Source organism: Cnephaeus nilssonii (assembly GCF_951640355.1).
Source record: "Cnephaeus nilssonii genome assembly, chromosome: 13".
In the NCBI taxonomy this organism is placed as follows: domain Eukaryota; kingdom Metazoa; phylum Chordata; class Mammalia; order Chiroptera; family Vespertilionidae; genus Cnephaeus; species Cnephaeus nilssonii.
The window spans coordinates 77,141,591-77,169,560 of record NC_137084.1 but is presented as its reverse complement, the minus strand read 5'-3'; the positions used below and the strand labels follow the sequence as shown (position 1 = coordinate 77,169,560).

The 27,970-nt window shown below is 41.3% G+C and overlaps 1 protein-coding gene across 1 annotated transcript; it reads right to left on the bottom strand.

Moving 5' to 3' along the window:
* Positions 1 to 174: 174 nt before the first annotated feature.
* Positions 175 to 24,071, bottom strand: PPP2R1B (protein phosphatase 2 scaffold subunit Abeta). The gene is made up of 15 exons (XM_079788768.1): positions 23,935 to 24,071; positions 22,825 to 22,915; positions 22,335 to 22,435; positions 18,239 to 18,471; positions 17,798 to 17,945; positions 13,594 to 13,749; positions 13,258 to 13,372; positions 12,784 to 12,854; positions 12,298 to 12,432; positions 11,131 to 11,304; positions 7,555 to 7,615; positions 4,308 to 4,462; positions 3,814 to 3,956; positions 3,090 to 3,181; positions 175 to 2,697 (listed from the first exon to the last, which is right to left on the bottom strand). The coding sequence occupies exons 1-15, from the start codon at positions 24,046 to 24,048 to the stop codon at positions 2,681 to 2,683; spliced, it is 1,806 nt and encodes a 601-aa protein (XP_079644894.1). The 5' UTR covers positions 24,049 to 24,071; the 3' UTR covers positions 175 to 2,680.
* Between the last annotated feature and the right edge of the window lie 3,899 nt (positions 24,072 to 27,970).

The following is a 27,970-nucleotide window of genomic DNA, read 5'->3' as shown; positions in this document are numbered from 1 at the left end:
TGAACCAGCTTATTCTCATGAAACACCACGCATCTTCAGGTTCATGCCCACTCGGCAGCACAGAGAAATAAGGTCTGATCTCTCAAATCTGTGAGGAGTGAACCCCACACAAATGGAAGAGAAACACTGTTGTGAATTCCATTGTTGAGGACATTTTTATTCACGTAGGTTTGTATGTTTGTCTCTTTCCCTTTCCTAATGGACCAAACAACTGATAGGAACTGCCTGGGATGAAAAAATTACAGCAATCTATGTTGGAGGCAATTGCACCAATCCAAATGGAACTGTTGTCTAAGATAGGGGACTGGAGAAGGGTCACATAAAGCTAATTTCTTAAGAGCAGTAAGGTCCTTTCATTTGTCAATGGGAGAATGAGATGCAGTCTGGTACCTTTGATGACTTGTTCCACAAACACATCAGAGGACAGATTTTAAAAATTCATTGAACACATTTTTATTGAGTACCTACTATGTACACCAGATACTGATCTGGGTGCTGGCGATATAGGAGACACAAATCCCTGCCCTTACTGAGCTCCTGGAGCTTACATCATCGTGAAAGCAAGATAACCTGTGGAGAAAATGACCAAGTTAGCAAAAAAAGACGACTCTCTGAGCAGTAACAAAAGCGATTCCCTACCGTTTAACTCAGAAAGACACAGCGAAGCCCCTAAGAAGTCATCTAAAAAGGCAGGGCCCTGCGAGCTCCCTGACCCATGTCTGAGAAAGCAAAGGGCTCCGTTTGCTACAGCCCTAGGGTCGAAGGTCAATGCACAGAACTCCCGGGGGCACACAGGGCATTTAAACGTCTATCCCCAAACCAAGGACATTTCCAACCAAAAATTAAGCAACGGTTGTACAAATCTGTTTCAAGAATGAAGACAACAGCCTCTGAAAAATGAAATTCAATGAAGAATAAACATAACCTACAGGTAATAATAAAAAGAAGAACCATGAAACTAAAATTAAAATGTTTACAGCATAATAGTTTAAGATATAAAATGAGACTGTACAAAAGATTTTTGCTTAGGAAAAGTATTTAATTCTTAGCCCAAAAATTAATAAAATAGAAAGTTACTATAAGGTAATTTGACAATTTTAAATGCAGGCAATTTCTGATTCAAAATGTTCTGTTTTTCTACGGTAAGACAAACTTGAAAGTAATTCGCTCAAACTTGGTTTTCAAAAAACAGAATAGGATGCACTGGGTTTAAAAGAGGTTGTGAATAAAAGAAATAATTCCAAAACCAAAATGGAACAAGCAAACTACCTAGCAAGATGCACTGAGAAAAATAAACTACAATAAAACCTCATTAACATTCATTAGGGACAAGGTGAGTTTGAATAGGTGACAATGTAAATAAATCTGTATGGAAATATGTTTAAATTCTCCATGAAATACAAACGTATATATTTCAGGGATAAAGACTAAATTAAATATATATTTTAAAAAATTGGGGTTCATAAAAATCCTCATGAAAAGTATTTTAATGTAATTGAAAAGTGATTAGTAATCAGTGTACTAACTGGCAAAAGGGTACTTTTTAAAGAGAGCTTCAAAATAGTTTTAGTTCAGATCCAATAGGCTTCCTTACAAACTATTAATTTGCTCCAGGAAACCCTTCCTTCAGCTTAACTAGTTAATCTTAAGTTCCAGGAAAAATTAATGAGGTTTTACTTTAAAGGCAGAAAAAGTTTTCAAATGATGATTCCAGCATCATCCATACCAAAAAAGTAGTAATGAAATTTAATTTGGAAAGCCATAGCAAGGACCAGATGTTAAGAGAGCTGGAAGCAGAATGAGGTTAAGTGCAGGAAATCCTCACAGTATTATACCAGTCATTCCTTTTCTCACTAGAATTACAAAACTGCAATCTTACAATGACAGGGTAGAACTACTTCTTATTTGGAGGCACTAAATTTTAAGTTTCTCAGCAAGGAGAGAAGTATTTTGAACACAGTGGTATAAGCTGTGGAAATTCAGTTAAGTTTTAACATCACACATTAGCAGCAATACATCTATCTGCACATCAGGTTTCTGAGTGACATGATTACAGTCAAAATAAGGCAAAGAAAAACCAGAACAAACAACACATGAACTCTGAGCTTCCACATTCCCCTTTCGTGTAAGACACTGACGCAGACCATCATTATCCAGGAAAATGTGGCTTTCACTACAGTTAAATCTCGATGTGTCTCCCAAATAGAGGGTTTATAACATGTTGTTCTAAACCATGTACATTTAACTTTGGAATGATGGACAGACACACAGATATAAGTAGACACCAAGAGAATCACTCCACTGCATGTCTGGGTTCCAACCCATCCAGCCCTGGTCAGGATGGTAAGTGGCCAGGCCTGATGGAACGGCGAGGGTGCAGGAGCCCAGATGGTGCCCAAAAATCCCTGGAGACAATCAAGAAACGACTGTACCGAGTGTCAGGAACTGGTCACAAACAAAAAGAATGGTGTATAATTATCCCAACAAGGAAGACAAGTAAAAACAATCCCTTTTCATCTTTAGAAAGAATCAAGTCACTGAAATTGGATTTCTTGGAAGCCGTTGCCATTTGCTTGGATGAGGTCTTGAAGGTTTTCCATTTTTCTCCACCAGTTTAAGAACACATTGACTAGAAATCTGTGTTAAGAATTCAGTAAAGTCTTTTCCCTCCTGTTCCTCATCATGCCAACGCAAGCACTAGAAAATTCCAAATAGAATCGAGTTAGTGGCACAGAAAGTTCATGAACTACCTATGTGACTATTGAGCACGACAACAGTGATACAAAAGCAGGAGACTATGAACTTCTCATTGTGGTCAGTCTTTCTACTCTGTCAGGCTAATCCAAGTTAAACTTTAAAAATTGATTAAAATCCAAACAAACTATTCTTATTAGTGAAAACCACATTCCTACCCATCCCTAGATGGGACTGAGAAACGGCCTGCTCAATGGTGAGCCACGAAGGGAATAAGCATTCCAGGCGCTCAACACCCTCCCGTCTCCCACATGCTTATCGCCTTGCCCACTTAACGTCACTTACACCCTGTCAACCAAAGCAAAAGCTGCAAGGCAGACAACAGAAGGACATACCACTTATAGCTTCCTGTGCGAAGTATTTGACATCCATGTCTTCATCTTGGCCTAACTTCTGCAGTACCGGTTTAACTTCCTCCTGCAAAGCACTGAAATCCAACAGTATTATCTGTGAAAGGCAGTCTTCTGGGTCAGAAAAAATGTTTTATGCTATATATTCTCGAAGGCAAATTTTTTTTTTTTATATCCTCACCCAAGGATATTTTTCCATTGATTTTTAGAGAGTGGAAGAGAGAGGGAAAGACAAAGAGAAACATCGATGTGAGAGAAACGCATTAATTGGTTGCTTCCTGCATGTGCCCCAACCAAGGCCTGGGCCAGGGAGGACCCTGCAACCGAGGTACATGCCCTTGACCGGAATCAAACCCGGGACCCTTCGGTTTATAGGTTGATGCTCTATCCACTCAGCCAAAGCAGCTAGGGCTCGAAGGCAATTTTTAAAGTTTTTAAAATACAAAAATATTTTAAAACACCTATAAGTTTGACAAGTACTAAATAGTATCCAAAGTTCTCAGCAGAAATAGCTTCAGACAATGATCTCCACATATGAGTTAAATATAAGAGTGGACGCCTGCAAAAATTGTTATTTTATTATTTTCTTTAAACAAACCCACACCTTAGGTAAAATGAAAATCACCGAATTTATTTTTAGCCATTACTCCCCACTATCTTGTAAAAATTTTAATCTACTTTTAAAATAAGAATAACATTAAAATCTTACTCAGTATCTAGAATTGGTCCAATTTTCTGTAGAGATTTGGCCACATTGAAACGGACGTTCGCCACTTGGTCTCCTGCCATTTTCAATACAATGGGCAGCATCTGCTTAGTCGTTATTTCCTGACCACAGGCTTCAGACAGCACCTAGAAAACACTCTGATTTGAAAAATATCCCCAAACCTAAGGAGAAAAATTAATACTTGATAAAAAAGTAACTGACCAACAGGAAAATGTTTCTAGTGAGCACTAAATGAGGGATATAAAGTAGAATTCAAAAAACCCAGAATTAGAGCAGAATTCACAACTGACTTCAGTACTACAGATTTTAACATGAATTGAAAACTGACATTTTTTTTCTCTCATCTCTTAACTATCCAAAGAAATCAGTAAGAAATATATTCCAAATAGAAGACAATATATTCAGAATTCAGGAACACAATCTTGAATAACTGCTTTAACACCTGAGCTTAGCAATAATAGGTGTGTAATACTTACATTAATGCAGAATAAGGTGGTCATTCTATGCAAATAATTAGGATCGTTTGCCATTACTAACACTTTGGGAACGATGGTATTCTGGGCCCACTCTGTACCAAACTTCTGAACTAGTTTCATGAGGTTGTTGGTGGCAGCTTCGCGAATGGCATACACTGCAGGAGAGGGAAAAACAATTGCTGTTCACAGTGCAGCACAACCTAGTTTACTTACACCATCAGCAAAGGTGGGCCAAAAGCGAGATTCTGCACACACACTCCAAAGTCAGCCATGCTGCAGTGGCATGTGCTCAGCTACAACTCACAAATACACTGATTTGGTTTTATCACAGTTTCAAAATGTGTAATATGTCCAAGGAAAAAGGAGGTAAGGAGCTCATGATAGGCATCACTAATTCATTAACAAATGTCAGTGCCTATATATACTATGTGTTACAGGAAAAATACATATACCTCTCCTCAAGATCATACACTTAGAAAAATGAAAGCTACCATACTCCAAGTAGTCACATGGCATAAGACTGATTATAATAAAGTGTGAAATTGTGTAGTAAAGATCGTGAGAGCTGTAGCAGTTGAGAAGAGAGAACAGGAAGGTCTAAAAAGGCTTTGTACTGGGCCTCAAAGATTAGAGAGGATTTGTGTAAGTAAAGAGAAGAGATGGTAATTCCTGGAAATGGTAAAAAAAATTTACCCAGGACACAAAGGAGATAATTGAAATCTGGGCAAACATGAGGCTGGACAGTTATAGGAGACCCAAAACACAGAACATCTTGAAAGGTACATTTGGAGGTTATAAAAAAAGAAAAGAGATGGTTTTTTAAAGCAAAGTCACCTGGTGACTAGTGTGGTACTTTAGCAAGTTTACTCCAATAGGGGCAAGAAAGCTAAAGGGAGAAAGACAGCGAGGAGGTAGTTTAGAGGCCAATGTGGTCATCTACACAACAGCAAATAAAAACTTCAGACCTTCATGCCTGTTTTCCCTTAAAAATGTTTATGTTGAGAAATCTTAAATGTCTTCTGTGAATAAATGTACCTGCTTTAACACTTAATAATTCCCTACAAGCCCAGGCCAGGTGACTCAGTTGGTTGGAGTGTCGTCCCATGCACCAAAAGGTGGGCGGGTTTGATTCCCGATCAGGGCACATACTCAAGTTGTGGGTTCGATCCCTGTTTGGGGCACATACAGGAGGCAATTGATCGATGTTTCTCATCATTGATGTCTCTCTCTCTCTCTCTCTCTCTCTCTCTCTCTCTCTCTCTCTCTCCCCGCCTTCCTCTCTGAAATCAATAAAAATATTTATTTTTTTAAAAAGGAAGGAGTAATTAAGTACAGAATCTTCTGGGACATGTCAGTCTCACTAATGTTAAATATGTATCAGAAATAACATAAACACTTTTATTCTAAAAAGAGGAATTTCTTTCCTATGACTCACCATATTAAGATTCATTTAAAAAGAAAAAAAATTAGGCCTCAGAAAGGTAAGGTTGAAAGATAAGAAAAATGAAATAGTCCTCAAAATCTAGTTTGAAAACACTGAAATTACCTACATATATACGCCTTTATGAGACTTGCACATTTTTCATAGCCCTCCTCTTCACACTCTTAGCCATATGACGTCCCATATGATCCAAACATGCCCTTCACAACACCACCTACATGTACAAGCAGACACAAATATTCCTATCCTCCCAAAGATCCAGGCACAAGCAGCCGCAGAACCAAGATACACTCAGGTCGTCAAGTATACATAAGATGCTGTGGAACACAATGCCTACTATATGCACCAAAACATGGAAGTAAAGCTCATAGGATTATGTCATGACCTCCCCCGTGGCCCCCGTCAGAACACGTCTCAGACTATACTGAAGATGCCAGGTCTGGACCTGGGGCCTGGCACTGGACCTTACTGGTGCAGAGGGCACCCTTTCCACCCACCACTTCCTGGCAGACAAGAGTAGACACGTGGGCCTGAGACTGTCAAAAAGTCAACCGCTAACGAATTGCCATAAAAAATGGTTTAATATGTAACCTCAACAGTTTCGTATATTTTGGTAAGCAGCTGTACCAGTTTTCATTTGTGACATAGCTTCCAAGAAAAGGATTCTGTGAACTGTTCTAAATGCCAAGAGAAGTGCCGAAAAACCTATGTGCTTAATGCTGTCCCATCTGACCCTGCCCTGAGCTCACAGCTCACCCTCTCTTGGCATGGTGGCAGCAACAGCCCAGCATGCAGGCAGTAAAGTTGTCTTTCACCAACACCAGAAATCTGGGCCCTCTGTCTTCGGGCACAGCTGCCATCTCACTCTCCTGGACTCCTTTACTGTGCCACTGTATAGCTCCTTCTCTGTGTCACTCAAACAAGCCACGCAGCCATTTCTTCACCAGAGGACTTTCATCTGATTCCAATCTCTGTCCAACCCAGACAGCATGGTCAAGCAGAAGACCTCAAGTTAAGAAAGAAGTGAGTATATGTACCCCTAGCGGTTTTGCTCAGTGGAGAGAGCGTCAGACTGCGGACTGAATGGTCCCAATTCAATTCCAGTCAAGGGTACATACCTCAGTTGCAGGCTCCAGGGTGGAGTGCAGGAGGCAACCCTATTGATGTTTCTCTCACATCGATATTTCTGTCTTTCCCTCTCTCTTCCACTCTCTCTAAAAACCAATGGAAAAATATCCATGGATGAGGATTAAAAAATGATGGTGAAAAACAAACAGATAAATAATAAAATAATTTAAAATCTCTGACTCCCTGACCCTGGGTGCTGGCGCCATTAAAAAAAAAAAAAAAAATATATATATATATATATATATATGTATATATATATGTGTGTATATATATGTATGTATGTATGTGTATGTATATATATATATATATATATATATATATATATATATATATATATATCAGTGGAAAATTATCCTCAAGTAAGGATTTAAAAAAAAAAGTGAGTATATACGTGTGTAAGAGTCTGAAAATAATGTAACTGAATGAGTAAGAAACAGAGCAAAGAGTTTGTTCATGGAAAAAATAGTTTAAAACAGAAAAAATTAGTAGAAAACAGAAACATCAAACTTGTGTTTCAGAGGAAGCTAACTGGACTTTAATCACAGTATTTCTTCATGGCTACACTAGGAAGGCAATCAGATTAGTAGTCCTTTCTAAAAAAGAAATATATAAACAACACGGGATATATGCAAAGACATGAACACTCCATAACAACCTGTTTTTAACTTATTTACTTACCATGGTCCACAAGCCAGGCCATACATAAAGAATTCAGCTTTTCATCAAAGAATTCCACACCCTATGGGTACAGAAGATTCCATTAAAACACAACTAACAAAGTTTAGAAATCAAGATAATCTATTTATAACAACAAAATGAACTAAAAGCTAAAAACCACTTGTTTCCAAATAAGCCAAATTCATGAGCCAGCCAGAAAACAATTACCATGGAATTTGATTTACAAACTGTAAATCTATTTTATTGGATAGAAATAATAAACAAAGAAAGCATAAGTGAGATGGCCCAGGCTAAGTGGGAGAGAATGGGATGGTCAGGAGCCAGATACAATACTACAAATGAGTAGAAAGAATGCAGTATCGACAGTCTGCCAAGCATTATCTATTTGTAAAAAGGAATTACCCAATAAAATATCTGTCAATAATATATTTTTTCTTTATATTTTAATTTAAAATTTTTCAATTACAGTTTACGTTCATTCGATATAAACTTGTATTAATTTTAGGTGTACAGCATAGTGGTTAGACAATCATATGCTTTACAAAGTGTTCCCGATATTTCCAGTACCCACTAGCACCACACATTGTCATTACAATATTACTGACTATATTTCCTTTGCTGTACTTTATATCCTCATGACTATTTTGTAACTATCAATCTGTACTTCTCTGTCAATCCTATCTAATAAAGAGGGAATATGCTAATTGACCCTCACACCATCACAAAGATGGCAGCGCCCACAGCCAATAAGGAGGGAATATGTTAATTGCCTGCCACGCCCTCAAAGATGGCGGTGCCCAGTCCCCTCAGCCCCACCGGGGCAGCAGGCATGCGGCAAGGCCAGGCGGGCCGCTCCACATGCCTGCCTCAAGTCCCCCAGCCCTCTCAGCCCCCCAGGGCCGGCCCGAGGCACAGGCAAGCCTCGGATGACGGCTGCCCAGCAGCCCAGGGCCACCCGAGGCTCAGGTAACCAGGAGAGGTGTGATGGGACATTGCCTTCCCCTGATTGCCGGGTCGCCTCCTGCCCCTGAGGGCTCCCGGACTGTGAGAGGGGGCAGGCTGAGCTGAGGGACCCCCCTCCAGTGCATGAATTCTCATGCACCGGGCCTCTAGTAATATTAATAATTCTCAAAAATGTTCCCTTTTTGGTTAAGATTATAATAAATCATTAAGGATGAAGAAACTGCTATCAAGAAATAGAGATATTTCCACTTAAATAGAATATTTCTAAGATGATGGGAGGAAGCAGAGGGAGAATAAAGCAGGCGTTACACTGCAGGTGACCTAGCAGAGAGTCACAGGTGGAACCATCCTGGCTCTCCCAGTTTAGCTCTTCCTGTCAACATTTGGCCACTCCAGCACAGGTGGGGACAAGCTCCTAGAGCTGATTTACACAGACCTGTCACTGTGGGAATTCTGTACCATGCAGGAGAATGTTGTAACACAGTGCTTTCCTAGAGTCTCCCTTTTGGGATCTACATGTTTCTTTGGATCTAAGAAGTTCCTGAATAGCGATTATATATTTTAAATAAAGAGATGTACCATAAAGTTTCAGTGCTCTGAAAATAGTGATTTAATAACATAAAATGCTTTATAATAATAGATCATGAATAGGTTTTAGCATATACTTAAATCACCACGTCAACTCTCAAAGATTTCTTTTTCATTTCAGATTATAGATTTTTCTTTAAAAATTTTCAATTGATTTTAGAGCGTGGAAGGGGAGGAGAGAGGGAGGGAGGAAAGGCGGGAGAAAGATGGGGGGGGGGAGGGAGAGAGGGAGGGAGGGAGGGGGTGAGAGAAAGAAACATCAATCTGCTGTTCCACAATCTATGTATTCATTGGTTGACCCTTGCGTGTGCCCTGACTGGGGATCGAACCCACAATCTTGACATACCGGGACAATGCTCCAACCAACTAAGCTACTTGGCCAAAGCTCTTGAATCTTAACTTTTATTTCTTAATTTTTGTGGTTTAACTTTACATTTATTCAGCATGGTCCATAAGCCAGGCCATACGTAATGTCTTGAAAGAATGTTATAAATTGACTACTTGATATAGATAAAAAATAAAGATAAAATATATACGAACAAGAAATTGAAGTTGCATTAACAAAATGTTCATGACCAATGTGTGTCAGCCCTGCCCAAAAGGTATGAGTCAGCCTAAGTCACCATCTACTTGCTTCCATACTCCTCTGTAGAGGTGCCAACCTTTGCTGACCTCCCAGATCTAAGAGGAATAGAGATTTTTAAAAAATAGTACTAAAATTCTCCCTCTCTTCTGGACAGTTGTTTCAGCCTTTAGCCAACCAGTTAGCCACTGCTGCTTTCCATTCTGGAGAGGTGACCCATGACAGTCACCAGGGAAGAACAAAGGATGGGAGTGACGGGGGGGAAAGTGACAAGATGACTTGCTTGGCCCTTTTAGCTATATAGTGATATTTTTTAGATCCATTTTGAAGAGTGGGACACTTCCAATTTTATAAAACATGTGACGCCACAGATAATCACAAGATGCATTTAAATATACCAAAACTAGCAATATAAATTCAGTGGTCCAAGAAAGTAAAAAAATTGATCCCATATGCTATGATCTGAAAGGAATGGAAGTGGGGGTGAGAGAGGGGAAACAAATTGCAGCAATGTTAGCTGTAAACTGACATATTTTGAGCTTTTTCAAAAAAATATTCAGGTATTCATTTATCCAACACTCAACAAATGCTGAGTGCCTGATTAATGCCAGGCACTCTAGTAGGCACTGGCAATCAAACATTAAACACAGTCCTTACCCTAAAAAAGATCACCTATCTATCTCCCCAACTAGTTTTGTGTTGTTTTTTTCAGGGATATTAAATAGCAGTATTTTTTATTATTTAAAAATTTTGCTTTCATTTGGATGAGAAACATATTTAATGTAACTCCTCTAAAATTAGGGCACATGATAGGCCTTGAGGTTTTTTTCCCCAACTAGTTTTTAACAGACAGTCACAATACACTGTAATAAGTGCTACCAACAGGGTAATGGTGTATCACACTTAGAACTATCTAGGGCATCTACGAAAACAGAAAGGAAAGGATGTGGCCATTAAAACCCAGCTGATTCCTCAACTCCCTTTTAACCAGAATGCAAAAAAAGTAGCCAGAAAAAATAAATAAATAAAGCAGTAGCCAGGGACATTTTGCTCAGTATATAGGTAAGCAGGGAAGCTGCTCTGAGTGAAAATCAAAGCTAACTTATCTTGAAACAATACTCCCTTTTCCTCTCAGTTAAATATCCCTTAAATCACAGAGACATTAAATAACACAAAATCTGTTACATTCCAAGAAACATTGTATTTTTTTATGGCTTTGCTTTTAGATGGTGGTGAGGTAAAATATATCTCTGTAATTCCTTTTTGTTAGAAGTTAATGCACTAATGAAAATAAAAGCCATCTACAAGCAACTAGGACCTACCACACTTAGATGTGTCTAAATGAACATAATCATACGAATTATTGGGACCTCCTGCTTGGCACAGTACATCTCTTCAACTACTTGATGCTATCCTTCACTTCACGGAGCACACACACTCACCAGCTGGCCCGCCAGCAGTGGCATATACTCAATGATGGCCAGCCGCACCCTCCACTTGGCATCTTCAGCCAGTTCCACTATGGCAGGAAGGAGAGACTGAGAGAGCTGACGGATTCCAATCACTTCATTTACACAATCCAAATTGGAGATGATATTCAAACGAACTTCAGGACACTGCAAGTACATAAGCCCCAAAAGAGCACATATAAAAATCAAGTTCTCTGCCCAATATTTTCCTATTGTCACGAGGAGGTAAAAACTGCTAACTAAAGTTTAAAATAAAGTAATAACTCAGGTAAAGTAAGTAGTCTTAGAAGAAATACTTAAATACTGAGTACACAAATAACTCATAGCATATAACTGTAACTGTTCTTAACCATAACTCTCAATAAAGTCTATAGGATGGCCTTAGCTGGATTGGCTCAGTGGATAGAGCATCGGCCTACAGACTAAAAGGTCCCAGGTTCGATTCCAGTCAAGGGCATATGCCCAGGTTGCGAGCTCAATCCCCAGTAGGGGGTGTGCAGGAGGCAGCCAATCAATGATTCTTGTTCATCACTGATGCTTCTATCTCTTTCACCCCCTTTCCCTTCCTCTCTGAAATCAAAAAGAAGGAAAAAAAAAGTTTATAGCATAGGCTCTGAAATCAAATTATATGCATTCAAATCCCAGATCTGCCAAGACCTTGGGTGAGCTATTTTATCTGTGTCTCAGCCTCATCTGTAAAATGGGGATAAGAAGACCTACCTCTAAGACTGCTGTGAGGATTATAATACATGCCAAAGCATTTATGATCATGACTGGCATATAGTTTTACTCAATAAATGTTAGCTACCAGTATAAATATAATAATCTGATATTATATTTAAATAAAAGATACTTTTTAAACAAAGATTTATTAAGTTTGAAGAGAAGAAACCAGAGCCTCTCAGCAGGAATCAGACAGAGAATGAGGAGATATTTTTAAGTCTATATCAATGGCTCCTAGTGCCCATTTTCTGGGGAACTTGCAACCCATACTCAAACACAAGGACTGTCACTAGTTTAAAATAAGTTACTTTTTAAAATCACATTATCCCTGTTTTGGGTTCTATTTTAGTGAAACCTCAAACCAAAACCAAATCAAATCACTGTCTACCAAGCAATAGAATTTATAGCCAGACTCACCTCATCCTTTAACTGAGCTAAAAAAAGAGGTAGAAGATGTTCAATGGTATTCTCTTTGCCCAAAATGGTAGACAATCCCATAATTACAGAAGCTAGAGCCGATTTGACATGTTGATTTGTATCAGATACTAATTCCTAAAATAAAAATAAAAAAATTAAAAGCCTTTCTTTTTTGCAAGACAACAGAAACTTCCATACTATTTCCCAAGGAATTTAAAAAGACAGCACTATTTCAATAGATTCGCTGATAATGTTTCCTCAGATCAACTGTCAGATAACACAAACCTCTGTGCCAACGAGCAATTTTCAATTGTAACGCACTACTAATAAGTGATAAATAATGTTACACATTAACATACCTATCCCATTCATCCCTTGTCCGCCTTTAAACTCAAAAGAGCTTTAAGGCAAACAAACAAAAAAGAAGTAAGGTTTGCCTTCACATAAGGCAGAGTAAAGCTAAAAGTAAGCTAAAGTTAGGTTTACCTTTATATAGGGCAGAACTTGATTCATAATTATGGTCTCTCTACCTTCAATGGGCAAGTTTTCACAAAGTTCTAAAAGAGATAAATAGAAAAAAATGCTTACATAGAACCATTTACAAGAAGCCAAATGAAGAAATTTAGCCAGTTTTATCAAGTTTCAAGTTAAATCAAATCATATGTTTAAGCAAACAATCTCTAAGAAGTGGCTCTTGTTCTAAATACACATTTTTGTCAATCTAGATGGCACTGTGTATTGCACTAATCCAACGTGAAAAGCATTTTAAAAAAAACAGAAACAAGGTAAAATGGCTGTTTGGTTTTAACTTATATGATAATGTAATATTTTTATACAATAAAATCATCTCTATTTATTTGAAAACATATATTAGAACAAAAAGTCATACAAAATTCACTGACATAAAAAAATACACCAAAATAAACAAGCCATCCTGCAACATAAAGTGAACTCCTTAACCTTTCACTTTGTGGGCAGCAGCTGCTCGGACTTCAGCTTCACAGTCTTTAAGTAGGTTCTGAAAGGCGGGAATGAGGTCATTTTGGGTGATTTTGGGACCCACAGCTTTCTGGAGCTATAAAATAATATGTACAGGATTAATTGCAAACTAACAAAATAATTAATATGAACAACATAAAACAGCGCAACTTTAGGTATTCACTTTTGCCACAAACACTTCTGATTCATAAGAATTCAGAGACTTTTGGTACCACAGAAAACTTGTGGGTTTCTTGGTGTGTATGTGGTTTTTTTTTTCTTTAGTACTTAAAGAAAATACCAGTGCAATAATTTTACCTCTGAAAATTTGTCAGCTACCATATAGCGAACTCGCCAAGATTTATCTTCTGCAGCTTGTCGAAGTGTAGGCATCACCAAAACCTCAAGATCATCCTGAGACAGTAACTGGGCAATACTGACACAAGCTTCCACAGCTAGGAGGCGCACTGAATCCTAAAGGAGTAAAATTTATTTCTGTTAGACAGTATTTACTGACAGCCAAGGTATATGGTGTGGGGTTGTGCTCTGAGTGTCATTTCAAAAAAAAACACAGAAGCAAACAAACTACACCAGCTGTCGCCAACTGGTGGTGCAGACCAGTGGTGGTCCATGAGGTCCGAAAGGTTGGCGACTGCTGAACTACACTACATGCAGCTTCATGTCTCTGTGTCTGAAATAGCTGTTCTCTGCCTGGAATAGTATGTCAAAGCCACAAAGGTAGAAACTTATTCTGTGAATGAACAGCAAAATAATTACATTGGCCAGTGCAGAGGGTTTTTTTAAAAAATGAAAAATGTAAAATGAAAAAAAAAGAGAACATCTTAATGATATCTTCAAAGCCTCACTCCTAATAAGAAGTTGAGAGAAAAAATGAAAACTATGCTTATACAAGTTTATAACAGATCAGGACAGAGAAAGAGAATAATAAGTAAGGGAATCACTGGGGAGCTGTTTTCAAAATACAGGTACCCCCGCTTTTCAAAAGTTCATTCTGCAACTTTGCTTCTATGAAAAACCCAGATTAATACCGGTTTCCCTACCTGAAGGAAATCTGAAAAGGATCTTTGCTTTTACAAAAAAAGGTGAAAAGCGAAGCCAGCATTCAGCATTTGTTTTGCAGGAGCCATTACAGACGCAGCGCACCTCAAGCAGTGGCCCCGCAGAGCTCCTTCCCAGGAGCTACACCCAGCATCTCAGCATCCAGATGCCACCACTTTGAACTGTGTCTGTGTGCACCTGGGCTTTATTTTTATTTAATTTGTGTACCTATTAGCAAGATGTATCCCTAAGGTAACTGCTTCTTTGCTTTACGCCACTTTGGCTTACAAAAAGTTTCACAGGAACGCTCTACTTTCAGATAGGGCAGCCTGTACTCAGTTTGAAGTGGCAGTAATAAGAATTTAGGTATAAGATGATGACTTGGAAAGAAATACATAGAAAAACAAAAGAGTAATTTAAAAAGTTGGATTTAAACAAGGACAAGATAACTTTGAGGTAGCCAAGTCTGGGAAAACACAAAATGAAAAAATTAGAATGATAAGGAATTAATGAACTGAGCTTTCCAAATGTAAAGTGCCAAGTGTGAATGTGATACCTATATGTCCTTTGACCAAGTGGAAATATACAACTGGACAAAGCAATAAGAAATTAGGAACTGACACCACAGATTGGGGAATCATAAGTATATAAATAGAAACTGAAAATATGTAAACATAAGTGCCCAGGAGAAACAGGACAAACCCTTTATATAACTACATATTTTATGTAATACATATATGTCATACATATATGTGTATATATGTACACACATATACATGAAAGATAAGAGTGACTCCAACTTCCCAAAATATTACAAATTTTTTAAATTGCAGATCAACAAAATCTTACTATGTGCCCAAGACACTCCTCTACCCAAATGAACAAGCTAAAAAAGGCAGAACTAGGTCTTGGTAGCAGCTATAGATATTTTTGGATTCCCAAAATGATGCTAAATCAAGGGACTGCGATCATCTATAGAAAAATATACCAATAAATACTTGTTAAATTAATCAATTCCTTCTCTTCCAGAACTGATTTTCTCACCAAACCTTGCTCCTCCCAGAATTTTCTCCACCTCAACAATGACACCACCACCCACCCAGTTGGTCAATCCAAAAATCAAGATCTTCCTGATGCCTCTTCCCCACACTCAACCCAATTATAGTTCTACTCACTCTACCTCCAAACCTACCTCCAGATTCTCTCCATCTTCACTATACCTCCCCAGTTCACCACTGTCTTGACTGGAGTATAGACAAGCCTCCTAACTGGTCTTCCTGTTTCTATTCTCCCCCCGCCTCCCTCTCCCCGCCCCCCACCTCCACAGAACTGGAAACTAAACCTTACAATTTAGTTTCCACCCAGAAGCCTCAATTACATCAAGTCACACCCCTGCTTAAAATCTAGGTGTATTGTCATTGCACCTAGTAAAGAAAACCCAAACTCTACATATCCTGGCCTGAAGGCCCTCTGTGACCAGACCCCTGCTTATCTTCTCCAACCTCATCTTTTACCAGAGTCCCTTTCGCCCACTAGGTTCCAACCGTAGGACCACTATCCACATGTGTCCTCCCTTCCTGGAGCTGACACTCCAGGAAAGGTCATGGCTGGCATTTTTCTTTCTTGTCTTAGTTTATGTCACCTCTTCACAGTCCTCCTCTGACTAGTCAGTCTAGAGAAATGTCCTATAATCACTTCCAATTGTATCACCCTACTCTATATTTTCATCATAGCCTTTATCCCTGATATTTTGCTTATTTATCTGTTTATCACCTATTTTCCTTCAGAGCTGAGTAGTTACAACAGACTGGCCCACAAAGCCTAAATTACAGGGGTGGGTATGGGCAAATATAGAAAAACACATTATTACAACAGCTTCAATAACTCAAAAGAATGTCCCACTGCCACTGTATATCTACTTTCACCCACTCCTGTATTTACTATCTTGTCCTTTACAGAAAGTTTGCAAACCGCCGCCGCCCCCGCCCCCCGCAAGATTCAACTACCATTTTGCAGGAAATATAGAGGACAAAGAAAATGTTAAATTATACTATAGGAAATGTAATCACCAACATCCCAAATGAGGATTCTAAATCTGTTCTGTTCAATGTGGTAACCACTATCTACACCTGAAAAGTGGCTAGTGATAATAATAATTATTTGGGGTATATTGGGTTAAATACATCGTTTACCATTATTTTCACCTGTTTTTTACTTTTTAAAATGTGGCTACTAAAAGGCTTAAAATAGGGAGTTTACATTACAGATCTGTTGGACAATGTTTTAAATTATAATGTTTGAGTCATAAAAGTGCAAAGAGAAGGAAGTAGTTAACTACCATAAAAGTCAAGACAAAGTGTTAGTCTTAAGGGGGTGGGCAGTGACAAGTGGGGAGTGAAGGAGGTGTTGTATTTGGGAGGCCACAGAGGGCTTCTGGGGTAGTGGCTGTCAAAATTCTGTTGTTTCATAGATGACAGCTACAAGATGACATTACCCTATAATAACTCACTTAAGCTGTATACTTTGTACTGATTTTTTTAATGTTATTTTAATAATTTTTAAAAATTGTTTGGAAGTAGAATTTATCATCTTTAAATTTAGAATCTAAAAATAAGACTCATCAGCATGTGCCTGATGCTCTTGGTTCTGTTCACATTAAGTGATTCTAGGGCAGATGCTAGGCAAATTAAAAACCCCAAAGGACTCGCTCTAGTCCACAAACGCTGGTGTCTGATCCTCTGAAGCACCACACAGAGAGGCAGTACAGCCTCACTGTGAAGGCCGTGAACTGCTTAGATTCCAATCCCAGCTCCACCACTACTAACGAGGCAACCTTGAGCAAGTTACTTCGATTTTCTGTGCCTCTGTTTCCTAAAATGTAAAATGGGTGATCTACCCCACTTTTATATAAAGTGGTTTATATAAACCACTTTAAAGAGGCCAAGGAAGATGAAGTACTGCATTTAGGTGCTTGCTGTTTTTATTACTGTTGCTATTTCTACACTAAAGAAATCTAGATCCTTGGATTTAAAATTGCTATTACATGAGATCATCCTATACACTCACACAGAGGATGCAAAGGGCCAAATCGCTTTCCTAACACATACTGTGCTTGTGCATCTGAAAGTCAAAAATTCCAGGAAACGTTACCCTCCCATATGACAATCCAGCCTTCAATGCACAAAGGTATGTTACCCCTTAATGCAGCTTTGATCTTCCTAATTATGGATCCCATTTCCTCTGACTTCCCTCTTTTATAACAACTGCCAATGTAAGAGAAAACCATGGTCTGATTAAGAAAGAAACATAAAGACAATGAAATGAGTCATATTAAACTATCAAGGCCAGAATTAAGTATTAATTTTGCAAAAAGAATCCTAATATGAGAACCAAACTCCCCAAGAAATTCTTAAAATATTAGAGAGGAGCATATATGTGTACCGTAAATACTGAGTTAACTTACCTGTTCATCTGAAGCTAGATTAGTAAACAATGGAACAATTTCACTTTTCACACTATCTAATTCTAAAACTTTTGCAAATTCGCCCAATTTGGAAGCAGCAGCACGTCGTACCATTGGTGTATCATCTGAGCACAAGGAACGGAAGTGCCTGGAGCAAATAAAATAATGAAGGTACTTCCTGTCAAATACCATTGATTAAATACTCCCTCCCCACCAACAACACAAACACAGCAAGGCATTTTTAGAGGTTTTCTTTTACAAACACTGTGATTAGGCTTCTACTCATGGAAGAAACAAAGATAAAACACTGGTATATTCAACTGGACAATAAAAAGTGATGTCATCAATCTTATTATCCTGATATCAGCCACTCAGTGGTAAGAGGGTACTGTGTAAATTGTCCCAATAACCCCAAATAACTAAAAAAATGCCATATCTTACTGTCTAATTTCTGCTTTGACAGCATTTGAAGCCCTGGGATAGCAAACGCTGAACAAACCACACGCAGATGTACGAGACGTGAACCAATCCCCGCTCGCCAGGCGTTTCACCAGAGGTACAAAATGAGCTTCCAGAGCAACAGGAGTATGCTCCTGGGAGATCTGCCTCAGGGACTCCACAGCCTTGTCTCGTACCACAGTCTCTTCCACTGTTGCCAGACTTTCCAAAGGAGGCTGAATAGACCAAAGAGGAAAACCAGAGAGAAAAAACTTACTGAATCAGGTTAGATGCAGATTATCACCTTTTAAAGTGACTGAAGGGAGGTGGTACATGTAACCAGAATGTTAGCTACATCACACCAAATGGCTACTTTCAGTTCACACAGTGCTAACATATGGTGTGTCCAACCTGAAGACACGACTTCTGTAGGACAGCCAAGATCTCATGTCCCAGATGGCAATTCCCAGATGGTGTCTACAAATGACACAGTGGAAGAGACTTGACACAATATTAATATTATTGTGAGCTGAATCACTAGGTTTAAAAGATACGTAGCCAAATTCAGAGAGGATCATGCATATTTATTCAAAAGGAGTGCAAAAACATAACCAACACTGGGCACCATAATAACATGATGACACCTCATCAGGCCATGAGTCCACTGCCTTTGAGTATTATTCTACCATTCCTGGAGATGTAAGCAACCCATGTCCACTACCTCCACACAACTTATCCAACCTATAGAAGGCTGAGTACAAAATCACTTTTTTTCAGAATACATACAGAATCTTTCCATGAGCCAGACATGTACAGTAGTTTCTAACGATTAAGTAGAGTAGAGAGATGGCAGTAATCCTTGCTTGCAGCTTAGAAACAGAAAAGACCAAAGGGGCTGCTCTGGTGTAAGATCCGTAAGTGACACCATCCACTGAGAAGTGAAAGCAGCCGGTTCCTTAAACTTCATCCTTTTTGGGTTTGTATTTGGTCAGTTACATTCAGCATATGCCATGACCTGAATTTGGTCATTTCTACAAAAACCATACTTAGAACTGACCAAAAGAGTAAAACAATAACGCCCAGCTTGGGTGGCTCAGTGGTTGAGGGTCAACCCATGAACTAAGAGGTCACCGGTTCAATTCCTGGTCAGGGCACATGCCAGGGTTGCGGGCTTGATACCCAGTAGAGGGCGTGCAGGAAGCAGCAGATTGATGTTTCTATCTCTACATCCCTCTCCCTTCCCCCTCTTTAAAATCAATTAAAACTTTTTTTTTTCAATTAAAACTTTTTAAAGAGTGAAACAATTATAGTAAGTCAAAGGAAAGAACATGTCTATTTAAAAATCCATTTCAAAAATTGTTTGAAACACAAAGGTAGAAAATACTCAGCTTTTGCCTGGCCAGTGTGGCTCACTGATTGAGCATCAACCTACGGACCAAGAGGTCACAGTTTGATTCCTGGTCAGGACACATGCCCAGGTTGTGGGCTCGATCTACAGTGGGGGCGGTGAAGGAGGCAGCCGATCAATGATTCTCTCTCATCATTGATGTTCCTATCTCTCCCCTTCTCCCTTCTTCTGAGAAGTCAATAAAAATATATATTAAAAACAAAAGTTTCGCCCTAACCAGTTTGGCTCAGTGGATAGAGCATCCGCCTGTGAACTGAAGGGTCCCAGGTTCGATTCTGCTCAGGGGCACATGCCTGGGTTGCAGGCTCGATCCTACGTGCAGGGGGCAGCCAATCAATGACTCCCTCTCATCACTGGTATTTCTATCTCTCTCTTCCTCTCTAAAATCAATAAAAATGTATTTAAAACAAAAACAAAAGTTTCCTTAAGAAAAAAAGGAAGAAAGTACTCAGCTTTCACAAGAGGACTTTGGAAACCCTTTGAAAAGATAACTGCTTTCTTACTTGTGAAGGTCTTTCATGATCTGGCCATGCCTTCTGACCTGTGCAATATCATTGTATAATCTCTATCACTACTACAGGATAAGGCCAAGTTCCTGAGAACTGCATATGAGTTGTCTCTTGATTTAAATGCCAAGATCTTTCAATAAAGGATTATTATTATACTAGAGGCCTGGCGCACGAAACTCATGCACTGGAGGGAGGAGGGGGTTGGGGGGTCCCTCAGCCCAGCCTGTGCCCTCTCGCAGTCCGGAAGCCCTCAGGAGATGTCCGACTGACGGCCCGCTAGAAGCTGGCAGTCAGACATCCTTAGTGCTGCCTCGGAGGCAGGAGAGGCTCCCACCACCCCAGCTGTGAGCCCAGCTTCTGGCTAAGCGTTGCTCCCCACTGTGGGAGCGCACTGACCACCAGGGGGCAGCTCCTGCATTGAGTGTCTGCCCCCTGGTGGTCAGTGCGCATCATAGCAACCACTTGTTCCACCGTTCGGTCAATTTGCATATTAGCCTTTTATTATATAGGATTATAGCATTGAGGATTGAGAAGAAACAGGAAGACAGGTTCCTTGCTCGATTGGAGTTTATATTCTAATAGAGGAAGACAACAACTAATCAAGAAAATAATGAGTACTCTGAAAAAAACTAGAATACGATGATAAGAGATGACTGGGAGGCAATTCAGGTTACGTGGTCAGGAAAGGCCTCTTTTAGTAACACACTGAAGTTGATATCTGAATGACAGGGAGCCAGTCACAGGAAGCTCAAAGAACATTATATTAGAGGGAATACCTAGGGCAACAGTCTTAAGGCAAGGGTTTGTAAGCTGAGGTAAAGCTATGACAGGACTATGGATATTCTAGGAGCCATAGCAGAGAGTGATCCATCTAAGGGGGGAAGAGTGACATGTAAGGGTGGGTGGGAGGCAAGAGTAGATGGCAACTAGTTAGGAAGCAATCTAGAGGAAAAATCATGTGATCTGAAAAGACTAGAGGAAAGATAAGCTAGGTAGTAGTGGGGATGGAAAAAAGTGAAATGATTTGGAATATATAGAGAATCTACAAGAGTTACTAATGAATTAGATTTGGAAAACGAGGGAAAGAAGAGTCAAGAATGTCTCCTAGGTTTGGCTTGTGCAACTGGGTAGGTGGTGATGCCATTTACTGAGATGGGACAACTACATGAAAAATATTTTGGAGAGAAAACCGAGTTCTGTCTTAGGCATGTTAAATTTGAAATGCCTGTTTGATATCCAAGTAGAAAAATCACAGGTAGATATGGAGACAGATACACACACACACACACACACACACACACACACATATTTATATGTATTTCTATATATATACATATACATACATTTCTATGTATATACATATACATGGAATTCCATGGAAAGGTTGGAGGTAGAGACAGAAATCACAAGAGTCAGCACCATACAGACAGCATTTCAGCTTTTAAGCATACATCCCTATCTTGTCCAACTGCGGAATTCCTAACATCCTTCAAAACCAAGTTCAGACATCACCTACCAAGAGGTTTCCCTTATCACTCTGTATTAATAATACCTTTCTATTCTCTATTACTTGGGTACCTTCTATGGGCTTCTATTTTTCCATCTAACACTGTACAGTAATTATTTGTTGATACATAAGGACAGAGATCTCATTCCATTCACATGGGTCTTCTTTAACATCAACACTGTAACTTCAGTGCCTGATATAGTAGGCTCTTAATTACTGCCAACTAAATTGAAATGAACTCTTCAAATTCACAAAGAAAGTCAGAAGTAAAAGTTATGCTTATAATCAAAGACAGAAAGCTAATATATGTATATAAATGTTTCCAAAGTCATGACATTGCTAGATGAGAATTAAGATTTCCAACTTCAGGGATGGGGTTGGGGGGGTGAGGAACATAAATAGAAACAAACAATCCTTCTCCCAAATTCTAAACTAACAAATAAGTCTACAGAGGCAGACAAGAAAAGAGGAAGAAGTTCTTATATGCATAGTCAGAAAAATTAAGAATGGGTTGGGTCCATTGAATCCAAAGTGCTATAATATTTGTTCTCTCCACAGCTAACACTGGGACTAACCATAAGATCTGCATAAAAAATGCTGCAGTGTGCCTATCACCAAACAATGAACCATTTATACTGCAAAGTTCTAAAAGGAGGGTGGGCAGAATATACTCACCAGCAAGCAGTGGGCAAAGTCAGGTCCTCCCACCAGGCCGGTGAAATTTCCCAGCTGCTCAGCAAGAGCTAACAGCACCTCATCTTCATCATAAATTGTGTCTGGAAATGACAACAACCCGGAAGTCATCAACAAGGACAGCTGGACACGCAAACCAAACTCAGAACAGACTCAATATGTAACTAGATGGTCCTGTCACTGGCCTAACGGTGGTTTCTTCCTTCTCCATCGAGAGTCTTCCTGGATCTGTTTTACAGAATTAATTAGAAACTCATAATCCCATATCAATTACTCTCCTATTAGGTAAACAGTTAATGCCTGAATATGTGCAGCCATGTCACAATATGCTCCATCCTGTTTCTTTTGCACAAAAGTGTCCGGCTCAATTTAGTGCTCAATACCATGACTAACAAATTCTGAAACACCCGGTTTTGAAAGCAACTGGAAAATGGTAATGCCTAGGCCTTTCTTTAAGCAAAAATTCACAGACCTGTGAGGAAAGGCAGCAGCTCAGTTCTCGTCCTTTCTACTCCAAGCGCGAGGGCAATTGTCGATAACTTCTTAATGCTGTTGAGGCGGAGCTTTAAAAAACAAAGTGAAAAGAAAACAAACTAAAGAAACAAAAGGCTAAAGTTGCAAACTGGTGAGATAATGGCATACCGGTAAGGAGGAGGAAAGCCTTCCATTTAGATTTATTCTGAGGAAACTCAGGAGCAGTGAAACATGGCTTCATTGGCCAAAGGAAGATTTCTTAGGAGAAATGAATGCAAGAGAACGGAATACCCAGGGCGTGAGACCATGTTAAAAAGAGAGCTGGGGCCCTGGCTGGTTTGGCTCAGTGGATAGAGCGTAGGCCTGCGGAGTGAGGGGTCTCGGGTTCGATTCTGGTCAAGGGCACATGCCCGGGTTGCGGGCTGTTCCCAGTGGGCAGGAGGCAGCCGATGGGCGATTCTCTCATTGATGTTTGTTTCTCTCTCCCTCTCCCTTCCTCTCTGAAATAAATAAAAATATTTTTTTAAAAATAGAGAGAGAGCTCGGACAGTGGGGAAGCAGGCGACGCGGCCGACCGCAACCCCGGCCTCTCCAAGGAGCATTCCACCCGGGCTGCCACACCGGCTGCGCCGGGTCGTGGCCATGCCGCCCGCGTCCCACCCAACAAGCCGGGCCAGTTTCCCAGCTCGGACGAAGGCACCGACTACCTGCACTTCAAAGGGCCTTGGGCATCCCGCAGCCGCCCCGGTGCCCCGCCGCCCGGCGCCACCCTCCTCCCGCTCGCTCCTCCTCCAGACCCCGGCCCAGCGCGGCGCGCGGCGCTCCCTCCGCACCGCCCGGAAGGGGCGCCCAGGCGGGAAGCCGGTTCTTCCACAACCGCCCGACGGGACGCCGGGCCTACGCCTTAGGGGTCCGGAGGAGGGGTTCCGGGGAGGCCCCCGGGGGGTCGGGTGGAGGTCCTCACGGGTCTTCCCCTTCCTCCCCCTCAAGTTTCTGCTTGAGTCCAGCTCTTTGAATCCTGGGCCGCCCCCCTCACCGCCGGCCTTCCCCCTTCCCTACCCGCGCGCCCGACCGAGCCCGCCTCCTCTCCCGGGCCCAACTCCAATACCTGCACGTCCTCATTACGGAGCTCATCGATTAAAACCGCGATCGGGTACAGCGAATCGTCTCCATCTCCGCCCGCTGCCCCCGAGCCGGTCCCGGGCCCAGCCGCACCCGCCATGTTCTTTCTCCTCAACCTGCTCACCACCGCCCGCCCCGCGCCCAGGCCCCGCCCCGCGCCCAGGCCCCGCCCCGCGCCCAGGCCCCGCCCCGCGCCCAGGCCCCGCCCCGCGCCCAGGCCCCGCCCCGCGCCCAGGCCCCGCCCCGCGCCCAGGCCCCGCCCCGCGCCCAGGCCCCGCCCCGCGCCCAGGCCCCGCCCCGCGCCCAGGCCCCGCCCCGCGCCCAGGCCCCGCCCCGCGCCCAGGCCCCGCCCCGCGCCCAGGCCCCGCCCCGCGCCCAGGCCCCGCCCCGCGCCCCAGCAGGTTGGGCTGTGTCCTGCGCTCAGGCTCCGCGCGGGTGGAGGAGCTGAGGCTCTGCTGGGTAGGTGGCGGTCTCCGCCTGGTCCCCCATGCGGGAACTGTAGGTTTGAACTCCTGAACAAAGATAGGCTGGGAAAGCGAAAGAAGCTCCCGCATCCTTTCTCTGGCCGAAGAAAACAGGAGCAGGGATGATTCATCCTGCTCGTGGTGGTCTGAAGCGGTCGCGAACTACCTGGGTGACCTGCGCTGTGTGACCTCTTAGGACCAACGAGGATGCCCAAGGCCAGGAGGGAGAAAGGATGTAGCGCCGCCCCTGACTTCATCCTGGCCCTGCGCCACTGGGTCTCCTACCCTCAGTTCCCCACTAGTCTCAAGGCTTCCACAGAACCCCTCCACCTCTTCCTTCCAGAACTGTTTGTCTGGCTCCCGCTCCGTAAGACAAATAACGAGGGCGGTGAGAGAAAAAGAACAGTGCTGTCCCAACTCCCAGGCAGTATTTTTTCCGCTTTCTGCATGCAAGCTGTTAAAAACATGCTGCTCTCTTGTTTTTGTGTTTCTTTTCAGTTTGGGACTGGAATGGTGCCTTCTGTTGTATTTTCTTCCTCCCATTTTTTAGGTCTTTAACATGCTTGGAAGTACAACAATCAAGCAAAAGTAGGGCAAGCTTGACTCCTTCCAAACTGGATGGAGTGGCTACTCTGCTCGCACAAGAAAGGCTCAACTAGCTCCCCTGAACTCCAGGAGTCAAAGGCAGCCGTGGGCGGAGGTGAGGGCATGGGATTCTTTCTTACAAAACTTCACGGAAAGGTTTATTTGCCCTTGTGAGGACAGCACGGAGTCACTAGAATGTCCGGTCTTTTCTGTTTGTTTTGGACTATCAGCAACTTGGTGATCACAAGCTCTAAAGTGGGAATTCTATGTGTCTGATTAATAAAAATGTAAAATTATTAATAAATGCAATTTAGGATACTTTTTTTTTTCAAATGTGGGGGTCCTGGAAGTAAACACAGTAGATAGGAAGTTTGATAGTAGTGGAAGTCTGGGAACCAATGGACTTGAACAGTATTTCTAAAATGAAGTCTGTGGATGTATTCTCTAGGGTTTTCATTTTGACATTTTTTTGGGATGCGCATAGCATATTCTGCATTACTTGAATGACCGCTGTATAACCTGGTGTTGCCACACGATTTCGATACTTACATTTACTATGTGTGTTTCAGTGCTGCTTTTATTGTTCTGGGATAAGAAGAAAATAACAGTGGTAGATTTAAAAGGAAAGTAGTATTTTCATGAGCAAAATGAAAGCCAAATGACATCATGGGACTGCACTGTCCCAGTAGTGCTCACAGAAAGATGAGAAAATAGAGGTCGCTTGGTGGCACTTTGAATGCAAACGAAGTTGAACTTTCTAAGGCAATACCTTAGTCACAATACAAGTGATGATTTAGTCTCAGCAAAATACTTCATTTGTCATGTTAAATGACTATACTATCAATATAGTGTTAGTTTTGTGGTTTTATTTGTACTTCACTTGTAAATCTATTTTTATGTGTTAGTTGAATAAGAACTATAAATAAAAACATACAGTATTTCTACTTTTTATTTGTATATGTAAGTAACATTGTAATAAAAATAATTTAAGTTGACAGAGCTTGCAAGATTTTTTTTTTTTTTTTGTCTTTAGAAATGGATCCAAATACTATTCAAGTTTGAGAAACAGGACTAAGAAGCTTTTTGATTTAGTGCTTTACTAGTGAGCGGATCAGAGAGGGTTCTAATTGGTTTGGGGAAGAGAAATATGTTCCTTATATTTTGTGTAAAACGTCTTCAGAAATGATAAAGGAAGCAAGGGCAGGAAGAAGCACATTAAGTCAGTTCCACACATGTCATCATCAAGCTTTGGCAAGCTTCCATATGCTGAGCAAAAATTAGCACACTGGCACTAAACTATTTTGTTTAAAACTCAAATATGCTTTGCTTACCCAAGCACAATTAATTGGACACCTAAGGAGTAACTATGATTAAATATGAAATCACACGCTGAGAAAATAGGCCCCAGAAAATTGCCTGGTTTGAGAGTCTTCAATTCTGGACTTCAGTTCCCACCACTGTGCCTGACTCATTGTGACCTACCGCTCTCTATGTCTCAATTTCACCTCCCACCCCCTACCCCCAATAAAATGGAGGTAATCACCTCTGGTTCCCTCTCTGGCTACAGTGATGATGTGACAATGAAACAGGTAGTAAACACGGAGATGCTAATAAATCCTTCAATAAAGAAAGTGATTAAAAAATGGTAGCAACTCAGAGGGAAGGCAGGGGAGGGTGGGTGGAAAGAGATCAACTAATGAACTTATATGCATATATGCATAACCCGTGAACACAGACTATGGGTGGTGAGGGCCTGGGGGGACAGGAACAGCTAGAAGAGGTTAATGGGGTGGGGGAAGGACCTATGTAATACTTTCAACAATAAAGATTTTTTAAAAAGAAAAAAAAAAACACAGACTGTAGCAGAAAGAGGCTATTTCAAAGGGTGAGCAAATGGAACCTGGAACAAAATCTAAGACAGTCTTTGGGGAGTGTGGTCCAGTGGCTATCTGAATTGCCATTGGATGCTTGTTTAAAAATGCAGATTCCTGGCTCCCACCCCAGACCTACTGAATCAGAACCCCTGAGAATGGGGTGGGACACTTTACCATGCACCCCTGATGAATCTAATATACACTGATGTTCAAAAGTCATTGATTTTAAAAGTTCATCTGGAAAATTACTTTCCATGTCAACAAAAAGGCATCCTCTGCTCTGTTCTGAAAAAGCAAATGACAGCTACAGCTGCTCATCAATAAGCAGTTCTGTCCCGATCAGCTGTGGGTTTTGCCGGATTAAAATGCTCCCATTCTGCTGGCTTCCTAGACGTCAGCTAAGCACTGAAAGTATAGAACTGTGGGACTGAGCTGTCTCCAAACCCTCTTCTCTCTACTGCTCCCTGTGGTCACCTCTCCGCATCCCACACACCCCACAAGAAACTAATGACCAGGGAGCGCCAGAGGCAACAGATGAGATTGGGTTGAGGATTTAAGGCAACCCAAGGGGAAACTATATGACATTCTCAGCACAAAAGCACTGAGTTCCTAACACCCACAAACAGTTCACTCACTCAGTGAGTCAAGGGAAGACAGGGTTAGACTTGCCCAGTTCCTGTCAGACGAAGCACCAAGACTGTGGAGAAGCACAGGCAGATGGGATCAACAGCCATCAACTCTTGTGCTTGTAATAGCTCTCAGTGCCACAACAGAAAACCGTCAGTCCTGAGCAAGTCAGAATGACATCATTGTTGGGCTCTCTGGCCTCTTGCCTCACTTTGTTTAGCATGCCTCTTCCTCAGTGCCTGAGAGAATCCTGTGTGTAGCCGGTTCTCTCAGGGCAGATTCAGAAGTGTTGTCCCATTGAAAAGGCCATCAGGAAAGTAATGGATGGTGTTTCTCAGTGGTTAGAGTATCAGCCCACACACGGAAGGGTCATGGGTTTGATTCCCGGTCAAGGGCATCTACCTGGGTTGTAGGTTTGATCCCCAGCCCAACCAATCAATGTGTCTCCTCTTTTCTTCCCTTCCCTTCCCTT

Bases quoted from the DNA above. Each gene is read 5' to 3' on its own strand.
- PPP2R1B (XM_079788768.1), bottom strand. From the start codon at position 24,048: ATGGCGGGTGCGGCTGGGCCCGGGACCGGCTCGGGGGCAGCGGGCGGA. The intron at 13,373-13,593 runs GTAAAATTATTG...ATTATTTTATAG, and splicing joins TAGCTGACAAATTTTCAGAG to CTCCAGAAAGCTGTGGGTCC. The intron at 3,182-3,813 runs GTAAGATTTTAA...GTTGGATTTCAG, and splicing joins GGACCAATTCTAGATACTGA to TGCTTTGCAGGAGGAAGTTA.